At 36.8% G+C, this 18,195-nt stretch overlaps 1 protein-coding gene across 2 annotated transcripts in view; it reads left to right on the top strand.

Moving 5' to 3' along the window:
* The window catches only part of nek7 (NIMA-related kinase 7), a 342,924-nt gene extending 327,857 nt beyond the window's left edge, over positions 1-15,067 (top strand). For both annotated transcript variants that reach the window (XM_068037696.1, XM_068037695.1), the window contains exons 9-10: positions 3,137-3,250; positions 9,053-15,067. In XM_068037696.1, the coding sequence (XP_067893797.1) occupies positions 3,137-3,250; positions 9,053-9,163 (225 nt within the window). In that variant the 3' untranslated portion in view covers positions 9,164-15,067. The remainder of the gene's footprint in view (positions 1-3,136; positions 3,251-9,052) is intronic.
* The last annotated feature ends 3,128 nt before the right edge of the window (positions 15,068-18,195 follow it).

Below are 18,195 nucleotides of genomic sequence, written 5' to 3'. Positions count from 1 at the left end.
TAGCATCACAATGAGGGAAACCGGGCCTCTGAGACCTGAAGGAAAGCAATTATGTATCTCCATAACCAATCAAATTGAAGGATTATGAAATTAATAGTACAAGAACTGAGAAGGGAAGCGTAAATTTATAGTGGGTGAATTCAATGCCAAGTCAAGTTGGGAAGGAGAAATAAAGATAAAAGAAAACTTGGATTAAGAAGAGGGATTTAAAAAAGAAAGGAAAAGGAAATAAAGGTTTTAAAATGTAAAAATTTACATTTTGTAAATCTCAAACAATTAAAACCTAAAGGAGTGAAACTCCACACTTGTAGTAGTTAATTTTCAGTGCCAGAGGGGTTGACTGGCAGTAATTAACACTTGTCACGTTGTTAAAGGGTACTTAGACTGATATGGACAAGACTTAACTTTCTGTGACATGATTAGTTCATATCTACCACTCAAATACAGCGACTTTTGCACATTTTAATGGTGAGGCAGTTGGCATGATGATTTCACAAAGCTAACAGCAGAGTGACGCATGTTGGACAGTAACTTCTGGATTTCCATGCTCCTGCCTTCGCTTGTAGTTGCTGCAACATTTGTGAATAAAGAACGGCCAAGCACCATTAGCCTCATCATTACTTTTACAGCAAACTGTCCTATTAATTCCTTAAACTATTCTTCAAATAGGTACAGCTAAAAATTCAAGATGTATTAATTTCAAGACTTTTCTGCACACCTCGTGTAAACAGACTACACTGATGGCAAAGAGAAAATCTGTCTTACTCTCCTTAGTTGTAACTTTATTTCATTCACTTTTTTAGATTGTCCTCACTTGTGAATGAAACAGGATATGACACTTCCTCACTGTGTGTCACAAATTTGACAAGCAGCCAGTTGTCATTAAATTTACTTTCTATTAACAATTCAAAAGAATTAGTTTCAAAACAATTCACTCTAAACTGCATGACCTTTTACATAAGGCAATTTTTTAAAAATCTAATTTTATCAGCCTGTTTCATTCTACAGTGTAATATATGTTAATCATATCACAAAATATATTGCAGCTGGGTAGAAAAGCTGAGTTTTGCTCATGACATTGTTGGTGTCTTCATAGTCCCTGGCAGTGATCTCAAATTCCTGAAAACAAAGATCAGTACTACATCCCTGTATAGGCCACTTTAAAGTTGATGCTGAGCTCATCCTCCTAGAACAATACCCCAGCGCAATAATAACTGTTGAATACACAACATAAAGCAGGCCAGACCCCAGAAATAAAATTTTGTAACAATGGGACAAGTTAAGCCAAAGTCCTTGCACCTCAAATCAGGCTATTCTAAATTCTAAAATTATCTTTTGCAGGTTTTATTGGAGGATTTCTGTAGTTAAAATTCCTGAATTTATGACTGCTTTAATAGGGATTGTAAATCTGTGATGCTGCACGCTTCAGTACATTATATTTCAGAACATAAGAATTTAAAACACTATTCATTAAGGAAGTGGAAACAGTCCCAAAACAGTGGTGTTCAGCAAAATTAGATGAGATTTGCTTTACCTACCATGGTGTGTAAGCAACAATCATACAGTTTTAACAAAGATTTGACTTGTTTCTATGTGCTCTGATTTATGGGACTTGAATAGTTGGGAAAGAGCAATGGTAATACACTTCCAAAAGTGCGGTATCTTTTAAACACATTTGAAAGACAGGCAGTTGATTAAGTATTTTTCCCTAAGGAATGGCTGAAATTTAGTTCATTTAAATTTTTCAGTGAAAATTGAGGATTTTATTATGATGAACAAATGATTATTTCATTTAAATCAGGCTGTTTACTTCCAAATGTATTTTTCTGTTAAACCTGGCCTTTTGCCCTTTTTGCTTCTCAAATGGCTGTAAATCCATGAGTCCTGCTGCCTTCCCTTTTTTTCATAAGTTAGCCATTCCACATCTTTTTCAACCTCTTCCTTTTGCTCTAATTTGCTTAAAATTTCAGTAGAGGATTGCAGTTCCTGTCTGCAGTCTGGTTTGGATTAGATAGAAAGAGGAAAGAATAAATCCTGGCAAAGCTTGCAAAGCTCGGAGAATAATCAGCAGGGATCCTGGGAGCCGGTTACACTGTGCAACCAGACACTGAGACTTGCAAAGAAAGTAAGTTTAGGGAAAATGTGTTTATGTATCTGTGACACACACGCAAAGGCAGGCGGCTGAATGAGATCTTCCACAAAAATTGCATGTTTGGGGGATACCCAGCCCTCAGCAGCTCATGTGAGTCTGAGGAGTAGGTTAATCAATGTTAGGAATCTAATTACAATAAATGACTAACTGTAAATAACACAACTGCCACACACAGCACATTTTTTAATTGCTGTGATCAGACAACTGACCAGATGGGGAACCATGAACACAAACTTGCTTTCTCCTGTTTGGTAAATGAGTATGCTGCATTTGTGCTGATCATAATGAAAATGTGAATGGATTCAAGATGTCAAATAATCAGCAACTTTAATTCCTCGCATTACTAATCATGACTGCTTTTCTATAATTTTGAGTATCAATGTTAGAAATTTATTTTTATCATGGAATGTGGTTCAGCTGTCTAACTCTTATCACCTTTGCTTAAGCAGGTGTCAAATGACACTTTGCTTTGTACTGAAAGGTAGCAAACACCTTTTGCACCCCTCGAAGCAGTGACACAGGAAACCCGGAGTGGCACGGTTGTGCTTTGATTCTTTTAATGTCTTAATTACTGATATGGTATTGTGCATGTGTTGAATGGTCAAAGAAAGTAAAGCAACACCGTGCAAAATGGGACATTTTTCTAAATGTTTAAATTATCTCAATGAATAACAAACAATTTAGATTAATGCCTGTATTCAGTGCTCATCACAAATGGCAACTTATTCATAAGTGCAGGACTGTGGTTAACTTGTTGAAACATTGAATAATTTATGGATTCTGAACTAAATCTGTCTTTGCTTGAATGGAACATATTCTGGTCAGTCTGTTAGGATTATTTGAAGGGATAGTGAAAAGTAAATGTAGGAATCTAACTCAAGATTAACGATATTGAAACAGTGGTCCCATTTATTGACCACATGCTGATGTCCTTAAATTTCTTTCAGTACTAATCTATGTATAATTTCTCTCAATTTCATTCAGATGGCTGCACTCCAAAGTCCATTCTACGGTGATAAGATGAACCTATATTCTCTCTGTAAAAAGATTGAACAATGTGATTATCCTCCTCTTCCTTCTGACCATTATTCAGAAGAGGTGGGTTTAGTTTTGTGTTCGACTATTGACAGTTCAACTATAAGAAACGCACAATATTTGGGATGATTACAAGAAAATAATGCTGGAGTACTCCATCTGCTTTAGGAAGGCTTCTGTTTTTGTTGGATCAAATTGTATGTTTTTAGATGAAAAATGTTGATCACTGTGAGTCTGAAAGAAGTGGAATCAGTATTTTCTACTTTTTAGGTTACTTATTTAAAAAAATATATATATAAATTATATTTTAACTTTTTTGTGCGATAGTTGTCTTAAGTTTGCTTCATGTCAGGCAGTCTTGTAATGCAACTTTGGCATAACTTCACTCTGGTTTTAAAAAAAAAGTGGGTTTCTCCCTACCTGGTGAGTTTCTGATATCAGCCCAGCTACCTAGGAAAGATGGTGAGGCAGGAAAAAAAATGAGGAATACCATTGTAATGCTCAGTTTAAGAGCATTGGAATTGTTTCGCCCATCCTTCAGACTGAGAAAGGAAAATGTACATGCAAACTGTGATGCAAAATAATTGTGTATTTTTTTTATTGCAAACAGTACTGTTCCTTCTAATCTTTAAGTCTCATAAAATATACCAATAAATCTAGACTTTGTAAAACAAAAGATTTATATCCAGTAGTAATGAATTGCGTTTACAGTGCACTTTAATAGTTTTAAAGAAAGTTGATGAAAAAGCTGTTGTTACATCAGTATAGAACCATATTTGGCATAGGGCAGAGGGAAATCCTTGGTGCAAAATTTCAGTTTGTCTTCTCAATGTTCTCTTTTAATTAAAATCTACTTGGAGCACTAACTGTGTTACTTGATGGCGCCTTATTAGCTTTTATTTTGTTTTCTAATTGTTCATATCACATCTAATTCTTGATCAGTGATGTTTCAAGCAATGTACATAGACTGTTTCAGTTTAGCTGACTTAGAATCTGTGGGTTTGGATAGTACAGTTAGGTGTAAACAATAATGTGAAAAGATGGCAAAAATGTCATAGGTTGTTCTTTATTGTGTCATTCAGACTGTCTGGTTTGCCGTGATGCACATGAATATTTCACGTATCTGCATCTTCATCCCCATTCTTCTTGACTAATTTTCAGACTGCCTGAATTTGCATTTCACATGGTAGCTGATTAGGAGATGTTGAGCGTGGTAGAGGAGCCTCAGCAGGCGGTTGCTATGGCGACCTTCAGCAGGATTTAATGATGATGCCACTAGTGGTTGGTTGAAGTCGGCCTGCCTGCGGGGCTACTCTGCTCAGCCTCTTATTGTGGCTAAGTGTGAAGTGGGGGTTGTGTATTTGCAGCCAAGGGGCAATTATCGGGGACCGGCCCAGATGGAAGGTCCCAGAGCTGGCAAAGACTGAATCCAATCCATTCCTCCCCTACCTCAGCAATGCCAGTGTGGAAAGATAATTAGCACAAAACAGGAGCATATCTTTCCTTCCAGCCTGACACAATGTGAATGTGTATGGTAATAGATTGGCTTTGTTTTTGTTAGTATTCTTGGCATTTGCTTCTTTTCTAGAGACAAGGGAGATAGATTTACTTTATTTGGGTTCCAAACCGGGAATTGCACTCTGTAGTTACTGCTATTTGTGCTTATTCTTTATTTTATGAAAAATGCACACTAAACATATAAAAATCCTTAATGCATGAATAACTATTTTTGTACAGTACCTTTTTCATTTCAATATACCACATTTTCTATGGCAAATATATATATATATATATATATATATATATATAAAAGAAATTGTAAAAGTGGTTGTATGTTTTTGACATCTGAATGTCCTAAACTAACTAATCTATAAATGTACAACATAATGTAAGGATCTTATTTGTATTTGTGCTATTTTTTGGCATATAGTACATACAATATTTTACATTTGATCAAATTTGCTTTTCTGTCCTGCACTTAGAAAACTGGGTCTGCTATGAAATGTTACTACAAGCTTAAATACAAACAATCCCTGTATTAAATGCATCTACATATTTTGTTAGCATTGTCCATTATCCATGCAGACAGCCTTTTGAATCTAATCTAAATGTTGAGTGTATTTCTATGAGCCATTTGATGCTGCTTAGAATAATTAAGCTGCTGACTTTCTTAGGTATTATTTTGTCTCTAGTACTCTTTAGAAAGCAGAAACAAAAATTATATTTGATCAGTAATGACCACCAAATGGTTTATTTTGGCCTTTTAAACATAAATACAAAAGGCCCACAATGTAATTTTTAAAACTAAAATAGCAAAGACAATTATAAATACAACACAGAATGCATTTCAATAAAATATGTTCTTTATTTCCAATTGTGACTTCAACTATAACTCACTCGTAGAAGCACAAACTGTATTTCACAGGGTGACATTCTGAATGCAGTACAGCCTCACAGCATGAAACTCTTTTATACAACAGTGGCAGACAATAGTTTTCTCTTAATGAGAAGTAAAACTTAATCTTGTATAGTGCATTTACTCCTCCAAAGAATTTCAATTCAGTCTTCATTATTTACTGTGTGATGAATTCTAAGCAGATGTTTTAGTTTGTAGAAAATGTTGATTTTAATTTCTTTCAGTGTTTTATTAAGTTTTGGCATTTGGCATTTTTTAAATGCCAATAATGTGGATTATGGTAACCACTTAGGTAAGGTTTTTACATGTTGTGTGGGTCCAAAGGTGGCAAGAATACTAAACACTCTGCAGCTTTTGGAAATGCACTTTTTCCAAGTCCTGTATTTCTGGAAAGAAATTCAGAAAATGCCTAAGGGTGATTATACTACAATAGAATAAGAGAAATGTGAAGATTCAAGTGACCCTTTGATTCCATTGGAACAATTTGTAATGTGACATGAAAATCCAAGCTAATGTGAAGTGATATACAAACCTAACACAGCACTTAAAGCATTATGGTCAGTAGCAGTTCCTTATGATCAAGAATTCTTTTCAAAGCACAAGAGGTTCTTCCAGGAGCTAAATGGCCATGAAGTAAAGTTAATATATTGCTGGTGTTGCAGAGCTCCAGTGATCACTATAACTTGAGAGCAGCAGCTATATTTCAGAAACATAGTAACTATTTCATTTAGGATAAAATTGTGATTTTTGTTTTATGTATAGTATGGCAAGTTAGATATTACATATTTTAGAAGATTGACTTAGTCCCCTGTGCTAATTCCCAGCTCTCATTTTTCTCATGAGTTAGTTGTCACACTAAATTACACTGGGGATCCAGACTCCTCTATGAATGGTAATACGTGGGAAAGTAGAATAAGATTGTTCTGTACCTACAGTTGTTAAAAGTAAAACAAAAAAAATACGGCTATGTGGTTCTACTATGTTGTAGTTTACAGGCAGGTAAGACATGGGAGCAGAAGTAGGTCATATGTCCCCTCGATCCTGCTCTGCCATTCAGTAAGATTACAACTGATCTCCTTTCCCTTAGTGTCCAAAAATTGTTCTGTTAAATTTTTAAAAAATTAATGATGGAGGAGCTGAGGTGACACAGAATTAATTTGGAAAATCGAGTGAATTACAGAAATGGAAGTCTGGTAATGGGATGCAGACAATGTTCCCTCTAAACTGTGCTGCTGCGCCGCAACCCACAAGTTCCTGCATGGCGAGCAAAATAATTTTGAAGGGGCTGCTCACATGAATGGCCCATGCACTCCAAAAAAAAAACATTGGATGCAGACTGTAATTAATGTAGGATATCTAATGGATTACATGGATCTGATTTTTGTTCTCGCCAGCGACTAATGGTCTGGATTTCGTGGTCAATGGTGAAGCAATGATGTTCGCCATTGATCTCGAAGAAAGCTGCTCACAAAGATTGAATGATCTCTGTGGTGGGGATTTCCCCTTTCCCATGTCAGTTTAAATCTGGCAGCAAGTCAAGGGGATCTCTAGGCATCCAACAACAGTCACGTCATCAAGCAGGGTAAGTAGCCAGTCACATTGAAGTATTCTCAGACCGCAAACCAGGAAGTGAAATGCACTGAATTTTTCATTTTTAATTAAAATAAAATTATAGAGAAAGCGCTGCATTAAGGTAGAAGCTAAAATATAAACTGTTTCTAAAACTACTTGATTTAAAAAATTTGATTGTTTTTTCATCATGGAAAAATTTAACTCCACAAGTATAAAATTAGTTTTTCAGGGATAGTGAGGCAGTTCAGCAGTAATTAGTAGTGAGTATACTGTTAAAAACCCAGTTATGTCTCATTCAACAAGGTCTAGCTTTTTCAAGGGTTGTCAGAGCAAAACTAATAGCGTAAATGGGGCAAATTTTCATCAGTTTGGTTATTTCCACAATGATTGTACAATGTTCAGTACCATTCACAACTTCTCAAATACTGAGCAGTCCATGTTCATGTGCAGCAAGACCGGGACGACATTCAAGCTTGAGCTGATAAGTGACAAGTAACATTCGTGCCAGACAAGTGCCAGGCAATCACGATCCAGTAAGAGAGATTCTTACCATCTTCCCTTGCCATTCAACGGCATTACCATCACTGAATCCTCAACTATCAACATCCTGGGAGTTACCATTGACCAGAAACTGAAGTGGAGCAAGCACAAATACTGTGGCTACAAGAGCAGATCAGAGGCTAGGAATTCTGCAGCGAGTAACCCACCTCCTGACTCACGAAAGCCTCTCCACCATCTACTAGGCTCAAGTCAGTGATGGAATACTCACCACTTGCCCGGATGGGTGCAGCTGCACCAACACTCAGGAAGCTCAACACCATTCAGGACAAAGCAGTCCGCTTGATTGGCACCCCATCCACCACCTTCAACATTCACTCCCTCCACCACCAAAGCACAGTGGCAGCAGTGTGTACCATATACAAGATGCACTGCAACAACTCACCACACCTCTTCGACAGCACCTTCCAAGCCCATGATATCTTTCACCTAGAAGGAAAAGGGCAATCGACACATGGGAACACCACCACCTGCAAGTTCCTGTCCAAGTCACACTTGGAAATATATCACCATTCCTTCGCTGTCGCTGGATCAAAATCCTGGAACTCCCTCCCTAACAGCACTGCGGGTGTACCCGCATCAGATGCACTGCCGCGGTTCAAGAAGGCAGCTCACCACCACCTTCTCGAGGGCAACTGGGGTTGGGCAACAAATGCTTGCCTTGCCAGCGACACCCACATCCCATGAAAGAATTTTTTTAAAAACACTTGATTGCAGTCATGAATCACTGGCAGAAACTTCTGGATTCCCACGTTTAACTGCAAATGCAGACTCGAAGTTGCTATCAGTTTCAGAGGAGCAATGACGGCGAACACTGACAGTTTTGCCATCATTACCACCAGGCCATTGTTTTCACTGTAACACATTTGGAATTAAACACAGTGGAAATGGGATGTTTGAAAAAGCAAATTATGCTCATCGCACTGTCAGACATTGTGCATTCTCCAACTGCACTAGAGCTCAATTATTTAAACTGTAGAATATCTATTCAGGTAGCAAAACATTGCTGGATGGAGAAATAAAAGTTTGTCTAGTTTGCTAACAACCGATGACCTAGTTGTTTATCATTTCCAATGAGGTCTGATAGCGATAAACATTAATGTACGCGGGTAAAGGTTGATTGAAAACTGGATTTCACTCTTAAAAAGGCACCATAGCCCATTTATGACATATACTTTGTGAGTTATGTTTCTTTTAAACTGAGGAAATGAGACCCCTGCCCCATCAATACGTACTACATTTCTAAGCCATTTTATGGCCTCTTTGTTCCTGACGATGGTTCTTTTCCTCTTTACTTAACAAACTGTTTTGTTTTCTAGCTTCGACAATTAGTAAATATCTGCATTAACCCAGATCCAGAGAAGAGACCAGATATTGCCTATGTGTATGAGGTAGCTAAGCGCATGCATGCACTTTCTTCAGGAAGCTAAAGCAAATCATGCATCAGGAAGAAGAAAAACCAGAAGATATGAACATAAAAATTCAGTATTTCTGTAATCTATCATCATTCTTTGTTATTCTGTGTCTAAGGATAGTTGTACAGAATTCAGTGGCATCATTGGAATGAAAGTTACACATACCAAAAAGAAATGAATTCTTAATGACATGGTTCTGTATTCTGAACTGCATTTGTTTTAATAATTGCATCCTCTCAGTGGCCTTCTGTGTTTTAATTCATATACTGTTTCCATTTCTGTCCTTACATTTGATATTTTAAAAATAAAATTGTCATGCCTGCAGTTTTTTACAATCATATGCAAATCTGTTTCCTGTAGGCCTATTGGACCAGACATTACTGTGCCTTGTTACATAACTCATGCTCTTATTTATAGCATTTATTACATCTTGTAGCCTTTGTGATATTTTCTGTTGACCCCATAGCTGCTTGGTGACATTGTATGAACTCGCACCAAGTTTTGGTATGTTATGCAAATCAACATTTGGTTTGTATGGACCAAATTCTAAATTGCTTGAATGTTCCTTGTAAGTCACAACAATGCTAACCAAAATACTATTAAATGTTCAATGACATTTATGGTTTCTAAAAGGTGCCTTTATTGTCTTTATAAAAGAAAACCTGCAGTTTAATACTGTAATTCTAGTTGCCCATTGATATATTACCATTATGAACAATTATTGTTCAACTACAGCTTTACCTTGTAAATTCAAAGGTTCATAGAGAACCAGGATAATGCTTTGATACCATGAAGTTTGGCCATTTTGTTTGCTTAAGCTATGATTATGAACCTCCTTATTTTCCCCCAGCCCTGATTTGCCAGAAACTGTAGGTGAGACCAGGCAATCTCCTTACAGCCCTCCATCATTGCAATTCTGTGCCAGCTTGCCAGTAGATACACCAGTGTGGCTTAGGAATGACTCCGTCTCTGATTTTCTTCTTCCCCAAGGCAGTGCAGCTGCGATTTGTAACTTAGCAGAGAAGGGGGAATTAAACTTGCCTGTTGCTGTTCTTTGGTGTTTCAACATGCAGTACCACCACTTTGTTCTTGACATTTTCAATTTATTAAATAAAATTAAATTGTTCATATTGGTTTCAGTGCATCTAAAACATCTTAAAAGTTTTTTTAAAATTTCTGTTTCTGCAAATCTCACAAAACTGTTTACACAAAGCATTTTGATTAGTTCTACAGTGTTACACAATTAGTAAACATAATTTATTAACGTGTCAAGTATATGTCTCCATTTTTATTGAATAAGATACTCAGTGAGGAACTGGAATGCGGGATATATTCTGAAGGTACAAAATATTTGACAGCTAGAGTGCCAGTTGCCACTTTTAAAGCTTTTCTGGTGACCTATTGCCTAAATTGTGTTATAAGGTGTGATTATGCAAATTGCTAAGATCCCAGATTTAAGGGCCTGTGCTGAGTTACCTGATCTCAACAAAGCTAACTGTTGGAGGTATCACAATTGGCTTCGGTGCCTTTGAATTAGGAAGGAAAAATTAGGGAGGTTCCTGTTCCAGATCCAGAATTGCAGTGATTCCAGCTGAAATGCTGTCCAGGTTCACACATGAAGAATGTCTACTTGGGTAAGATACTGGATAGTTACCAGAGCTTGTAGAACCATACTCAACACATATCAAAACAGAAGGTGCTGGAAATACTCAGCCAATCAGGCAGCATCTGTGGAGAAAGAAGCAGAGTTAACGTTTCAGGTCTGTGACCTTACATCAGAACTGGCAAAGGTTAGAAAAGAATTGTGTGTTAAGTAAGTGAAGGCTGGAGGTGGGAGGAAGGCACGGTTGGTGGGGAAGAGAACAAAAGGGGAAGGTGAGTGATAGGGCAGGAGAGGCATTCTACAGCCTTGTGGACTCGACCTTGAGTTCAACAACTTCAGAGCGTAATTGTTTTTTAAAATATTTATTTTATTAATTTTTATTTAACCATGTGCCTGTTTTTTCATGTGGACAGAGCTGCTCATTATTCTGACATTAACACTCTCTGGACTAATGCTGTCTTTCACTACAAGCATGAACACATTCTTTGCCTTTGTCTCATGACAGCTTTGTTATTTAATCTCTCCTGCCCTCTGCCCTATCACACACCTTCACTTTTGTTTTCTTTCCCCACCAACCAATGCCCCCCCCCCTCACTTGCTTAAAACCTAATTCGTTGCTAACCTTTGCCAGTTCTGATGAAAGGTCACAGACAAAACGTCCACAGTTGCTGCCTGACCGTCTGAGTATTTCCAGCATTTTCTGTTTTTGTTTCAGGTTTCCAGCATCTGCAGTATTTTGCTTTTAGCATACTCAACACATTATCTCTTTCAGTACATGAGGCAAAAACAAAGCAGAGGAAATATCTGAGAGGATAGGGCAGGGAAAATTATACTTTGCTTGTGAAATAGGTTTTCTATTGTACAGTTTCTTGAGTATTTACCTATAAAAACATAGCTAAGTGCAGAGTATAATTTAATATATTCAGTCATTTAAATTGCATTTAGCCTCTCGAAAATTGAGCATTTGCCATCTTGAAAAGCAATTGAGTGGTGAGGAAGAACAAGAGTAAGTTAACTGAGTGTTATTGGCCCAAAATAGAATTCATTATGGATTTTAGCTCCAAGACTTGACAAAAAATTTAAAAAACCTCTATTTGTAAATGATCCCATAAGAAACTGAAGTATATAATGTATATATTGAGTAGAACGTGTAACTAGGAACTGCACATATTAATTCCTTTTTATTTTTTCTCATTGTTTAAAGAGCTAAAACCTTGTCCTCTTTTCAGGCCTCAGTGATGGATATTCTGTATTTTAAACTAAAACAGTTTGAATTTTATTCCTTATTCCAATAAAGGTATTGTGAGACATCAGCCAAAATGATGCTATGCTGGGTACAATGAAATGATATCAAACTAATTAACAGTATAATGTACTCTGTCAGTTTTTTAAAACAAAAATGGAAATGTGTAAATTTGATGCCCTATTGTCTCTACATTTGTGGCATTAATTCAATGGATGCATATTTGGTCATAGAATCTCTGTATCTTAAATTATTTCTAAAGCACTGCGTGTCGTTGCTGACCATTCATGATTATCATTGTTAGCATTTCCAATGCTCACTTTTGCAAATTATCTTTTTTTAAAGAAGAAAAGCCTTTTTAAAAGTTGGTCTATCCTAATTTTCAGCTTGGACTTTGTTGCAAATACAATCAGATATTAAATTGTTTTTAGTTTTGTGCATCTACTACTAAGGATTTTTGTGGGGAAAACCAAAGTACAATATAGTATGCCTATATATTTTACAGAAATGTTAACATTCTTCTATTCAACTGCAATTAAATGCCTGCTGGCAAAGAATATGCACTAAAGATTCCACTGCACAAATTCCCACAGCTTCCGTAGCACATTAGGCATTCTTCAAAAATGACCCCAAAAAAATACATCTTTTAGGAAATCTTTTGTGTAATGAATTCTCTGATAACAAAGCCACTTTATTACAAATCTATGGGATAGTTTTGAAGATAAATTTTGCTTTCGTTTTAATTTATCCTTATTCAACACAAAATATGACAAATGCTACTTGCTAATAGTAAATTTACAGATTGTGTTTATTTTCTGAAAATCAGTCTGCTTTTTGTATTTCTGACATGAGCACCCTTCGATGTAACCATTGCCTTTGATATAATTGAACAAAAATGCAGTAGGTTTCTGTTTCACTTCCTCCCCCACGAGCGCACACGCACATTTGTAAATGTGATGACCTGGTGATGTTTCTGTTCCCTTTTCTTTTGTTAATGACATTCATCTTTTGTTTAAAGCTTTATATTTGGAGTGAGCATTTAAAGGCTATTCTGAAATCTGGCTTAAAGCACCAGTTACAAGAAATGCCCACCAAGTCAATTTCTGATTATAACAGTTATTGATCAGGTAAATATAGTGTATTAAATGGCTGGAGTAGATGACCTGGTTATCAGCAGAAAAAGGATATTTACATTGGTGTTCTTTTAATTGCTAATGGATAATTTCCCATCAGCTATTAGTTATTTTGTAAAGACTTGAATAGTTTTTATTTCCAATTCTTAATTTCAGGGTTGTTTTTATTGTCATCATATACTTAATTAATGTGCATGTTGCCATCGTTAACCTAACTGATTTTGTTTTTAAGTATGCAGCTATTCTGTTACTAAGATAATTCTGTTTGAATTCGCTCCTGAATTTTTAAAATTTATTAATACGAGAGATCATCTCCATAATATTTCAAATATTTATAATGGAATTTAATTGAGGTCTAAAAGACTGGCTTCCAGATTTGTACTGTAGTTGATTATGTGAGTCTAAGTTTTCATTTGTAATATTTGGTTTGTGATTATCTACATCCAAAGCATGAATAGATTTTTAACCTCCACTTCTGACATGTTCTGTGTTGGTCTCTTTATTTGTGTCTGTGGGAGCAGAATTCATCCCTTACAAGTCAATATGCACAACATGGTGATCTGTAAACTTTATTTCTTTTCAAAACCCTTCCTAATGAAAACCTGTAGAATTGTTCATAATATTGTTTAGGACAGTTAAATTTAAACATGATGTGGTTTGCTGTGATGTAAAATGTATATATGCATATATTATTAAAATGACTACTTTGCATTTTCATATTTGCCGAAGTATACTATTTCAAGATTGTTTATCAATATAAGCAAAACCTTTGTTTTCATTTTGATCTAGAAATGTTCAAGTACAAAGTAATGCACCTGATGGAGTTAAAATAATTTGAATTTCTTGATTTTTGTTAAAGCTGCTTTAACCCATATTTTATTACTTCAGGAATGCTGATTAAAAAAATGATCTCTGCATGCAGTGAAGCACAATTTGACAGTGGGTACATGGATAATAAAGCTTATTGAGGAGACAGAGTGTTGAAGAGTCACCTGTCAACATACAGTTCTTCCTTTTCCACGTGCTCAATGTAAAGCTGTACTTTTTTGCATTCAGCTAGGACAGCCATTGACAGCTGAGACATAATACTATATCTTTTTCTAAAAAAAAATTGTCATGAGCTTATTGAGTGTGTCTGAATCTGCTAATACAAATTGTGAAGTTACACCTCTGTGGACATTCTTCTCAGAAGGGAGGTATTATTTTCTAAGCAACGGCTTTGTTAATGTTTTTTTGTACAGGCTAGCATATAAGCAGAGCAATAATTGTTTCTGATGAATCGTTTTAAAGATGTTATTCCTATACACTGATTATTAAATGCATTTGATTATTTTGTAAAATTTGAATATCAAATGACATGTCCTGAAATGCACAAGAAATCCAGGTTTTACTGAAGTAATTTGGTGTTTAAGCAGTTTACCTTCTGAATGTATGAAAGGTTAATTACACCATTGTATTACTGCTTTGTTAAATCCAAACAGTTCTATATGCCAGATATCCCTTATGCTGGCAATAGTTGTTCTATCATAATGCCACCTTGTGGTTGTACAATTTAGTTACACTTCTGAGACGACACAATCCAAAGAGAAATACCAGACCAAAAATTGAATCATTAATTGTTTTTGACTGAATATATACAAACCATGCATATGCATCCTAAAACATTTTTTCACTTTGTTCAATATTTGATTTTCTGAATCTGAGTTGCAGGTGCTTAATATTTAAAATTGGAATTAATATTCCACTTTTGGGCATTGTTCAGTCAGGTTGATTTTTTGTTTTGCCTTAAAATAAATATGCACAATTGAATCATCAAGTGCACTTTCCAGAAAAATACCAGACTCCAAATAACATATTTTGTCTACAACATATGGCACTAATCTGTAACATTTAGCCTTGTTGTTTTGTCATTTCATTAAACCAATAAAAATAAATTGGAAGTTGGGTGTTTTCTTTCACTTACTGTTAATTTCTCCAAAGAGGTTGAAGAGGTTTCATCACAATTGGAAGTGTTTTGCAAGCCGTTTTGGAGCAGAACACCATGATCTAATTTGCAGGGGGATGAAGGCCACTGCCTTCTGAGAACAGCTTTGTGCCACTTGTGGATGATGTCAGTAATCAGAATGGGATGCCGCTGTTGTTGCACTCATGGAGCCCCCAAAATACTAAGTCACACTTCAGCAGCTGTTAACAGTACCCCTGGTGCTACATGGTATGACTATTTGCTATTCGTGACATACAGGAAATCAAGAGTCATGTTTCTTAAAAATACAGAAACTTGAGCACAAAATCAAGGCTGACATTCCAATGCGCTACTGAGAGATGCTGCACTGTTAGAGATGCTGTCTCTTGAATGAGACATTAAACCGAGGCCCAACCTGCCCTCTTTGGTGAATGTCCTTGACTGGTTTTAGAGTGCACAGTCAAGCTCCATAGATGAAATGGTCTTCCAAAATGCACATGACTAGGCTCAAATTCTATTTTGCATATGCTGTCCTTGTAACACAGAGCTCATTTTATTAATATTGTCATTCTTGAACTTTGTACTGGAACCTGGTTCTGATCACCCTTTTGTTGTGTTTACAATGGAATAGTTGACACTGAACCAATTTGGCATTCCCAGTCAAGGGATGACATGCTTGCATATCAGTGTTTTTCAAAGTATGAGGTTAGTTTACATGGAAGTAAGCCTTCTTGTGATGGTATTATCCATCTTTGGTCTGCAAGACTATGCCATTTTTGAGGTATAAGTGTGTTTCCACACTTTTTCTAATTCTCAAAAGGTTATTTTTAAAAAGTGTTTTTCATAAAGCTAAATTAGCATTAGAAGTCTTCTACGTCATATTTGCACTGGACAGATGAGGTCTACTTCCCTTGTTCGACAAGAAGGACTTGTAGGTCAGCATCTCCAAGCAGAGCCAGCAGTATTCACTAGTAAAGGTATCCAAAAATAAACAATTTATTACTAAATGGAAGAACTTCATCTGGTTCATAAGAAAAAAATGTTTTTTTTATCAACATTCTCTTTCTTGAACCTTTAGCCATGTTGTGATTACCTTTATTTTGGAGTATCTTCAGCACTTAGTAAAAGTTCAGATTGCACTACTTCTTGCTGCATTCTACACTTTTTTTTTCTCATTGTTTAAAGAAGGATTTCTTGATAAACTGTCCCTTGCATCCCATTCAATGAAACGCGCGTAGAAACCTTGCCACCTTGTTTCCTCCAAACCATCTTGAAATTCAGATCTGGGACATCATGAACTTACATATTGTCCTTGCAATCCTTTGCATTCTTATGAATTTAAGATCCTTGTATGGAAAACTGTACTATAGGTAATGCTCTATTCAGCTTTTATTGAACACAAGAACTGGCAATTAACCAACTAAGCATGATGTGACATGATGGTGCTTGTTCTTAAACCCCAACCAGTGTCGCCTTGGACAAGATTCCTCATTTATTTGCAGACGTGGTTTGGATTGTCTGTCAAGAATGATCTGTGGTTTGTCAGCTCATTTATAGTCTGCACTTTTTGTCTCTGTCAATAAGGATGTTTATCACTCCTTTTACATACTCCATGGTTAGATGCCTGCAATATATAGAAGCTGCTGCAATGAAACTTGCCTATTTTCCAGGGTTGCCATAATTTTCAAAAGAACATGCCCCATGTGTTAAGATCCAACCCAAGCAGGCCTCACTTTTTTTTTGTAGAAGGTTACACTGTTCTGTGGTTTCCATTATTTATTATATTTATCTGCAGCAGCTTTAAAAAAAAAAGCCTTTGTGAATTAGTCTCAAACAATTGGTTATTTATGGCTCTTATGAGTAGTTATTTGAGTTTTGTCATCTATTTGAAGACATTATTGAGCGCTAAACCTCATAGAATTATCCATATGCAGTGCTGTTGCTTTGGAACCATAGAAAAGTTATGACTGAGAAAGAGGCATTCAGTCCATCGTGTCTGCGCCGGCTGAAAAAAACTAGCTGCCCATTCTAATCCCACCTTCCAGCACATGGTCCGTAGCCTTGCAGGTTACAGCACTTCAGGTGCAGGTACCCTTATAGATGAGTTGAGGGTTTCTGCCTCCACCATCGATATGGGTAGCAAATTCCAGACATCCAGCACTGTCTGGGTGGAAAGGTTTTTCCTCATCTCCCCGCTAATCCTTCTGCCAATCACTTTAAATATGTACCCCCTGGTAATTGACCGCTTCGCGAGGGGAAACAGTTCTTTCCTGTCGGCAGCTATCTAGGCCACTCCATTATTTTTTACACCTCAAGTGACCCCCTCAGGGAAATCAACCCTAGCCTATCCAGTCTTTCCTCATAGTTGCAATTTTCCAGCCCTGGCAACATTCTTGTAAATCTCCTCTGTACTCCCTCCAGAGCAATATTGTCCTTTTCTATAATGTGGTGACCAGGAAAGTACGCAATACTCCAGCTGTGGCCGAACAAGAGTTTTATACAGTTCCATCATTACATCCCTGCTTTTGTATTCTGTACCTCGGCCAACTTCACTTTGTCTACCTGTCCTGCCACCTTCAGGGACCTGTGGACATGCAGTCCAAGGTCTCTCACTTCTTCTATCCCTCTCAATATCCTCCAATTTATTGTGTATTCTCTTGCTTGGTTTGCCCTCCCCAAATGCATTACCTCACACTTCTGCAGATAGAATTCCATTTGCCACTTTTCTGCCCACTCAACCAAACCATTGATATAATTCTGGAGTCTACAGCTATCCTCTTCACTATCAAATACAGGCCAATTTTTGTGTTGTCTGCAAATTTCCCAATCATGCCTCCCACACTTAAGTCCCAATGATTAATATATACCACAAACAGCAAGGGACTCAACATTGAGCCCTGTGGAAAGCCACTGGAAACCGCTTTCCATTCGCAAAAACATCCGTCGAACACTACCCTTTATTTCCTGTCACTGTAAAGCCTGGCTCAGGTATAAAATTAAAACCCCACCCAGGCCCAACCCGACCACAGCCAGCCCGAGCCCTATAATTTGTTTTTGTGCCTGACTCGACACAAATATCCTTCGCCTGTTCCGGCAGTAGGCTAT

Source organism: Heterodontus francisci, chromosome 8 (assembly GCF_036365525.1).
Source record: "Heterodontus francisci isolate sHetFra1 chromosome 8, sHetFra1.hap1, whole genome shotgun sequence".
NCBI classification, from domain to species: Eukaryota; Metazoa; Chordata; class Chondrichthyes; order Heterodontiformes; family Heterodontidae; genus Heterodontus; species Heterodontus francisci.
Note: the sequence above shows the minus strand (reverse complement) of the source record. Positions and strands in the feature narration are given on the sequence as shown.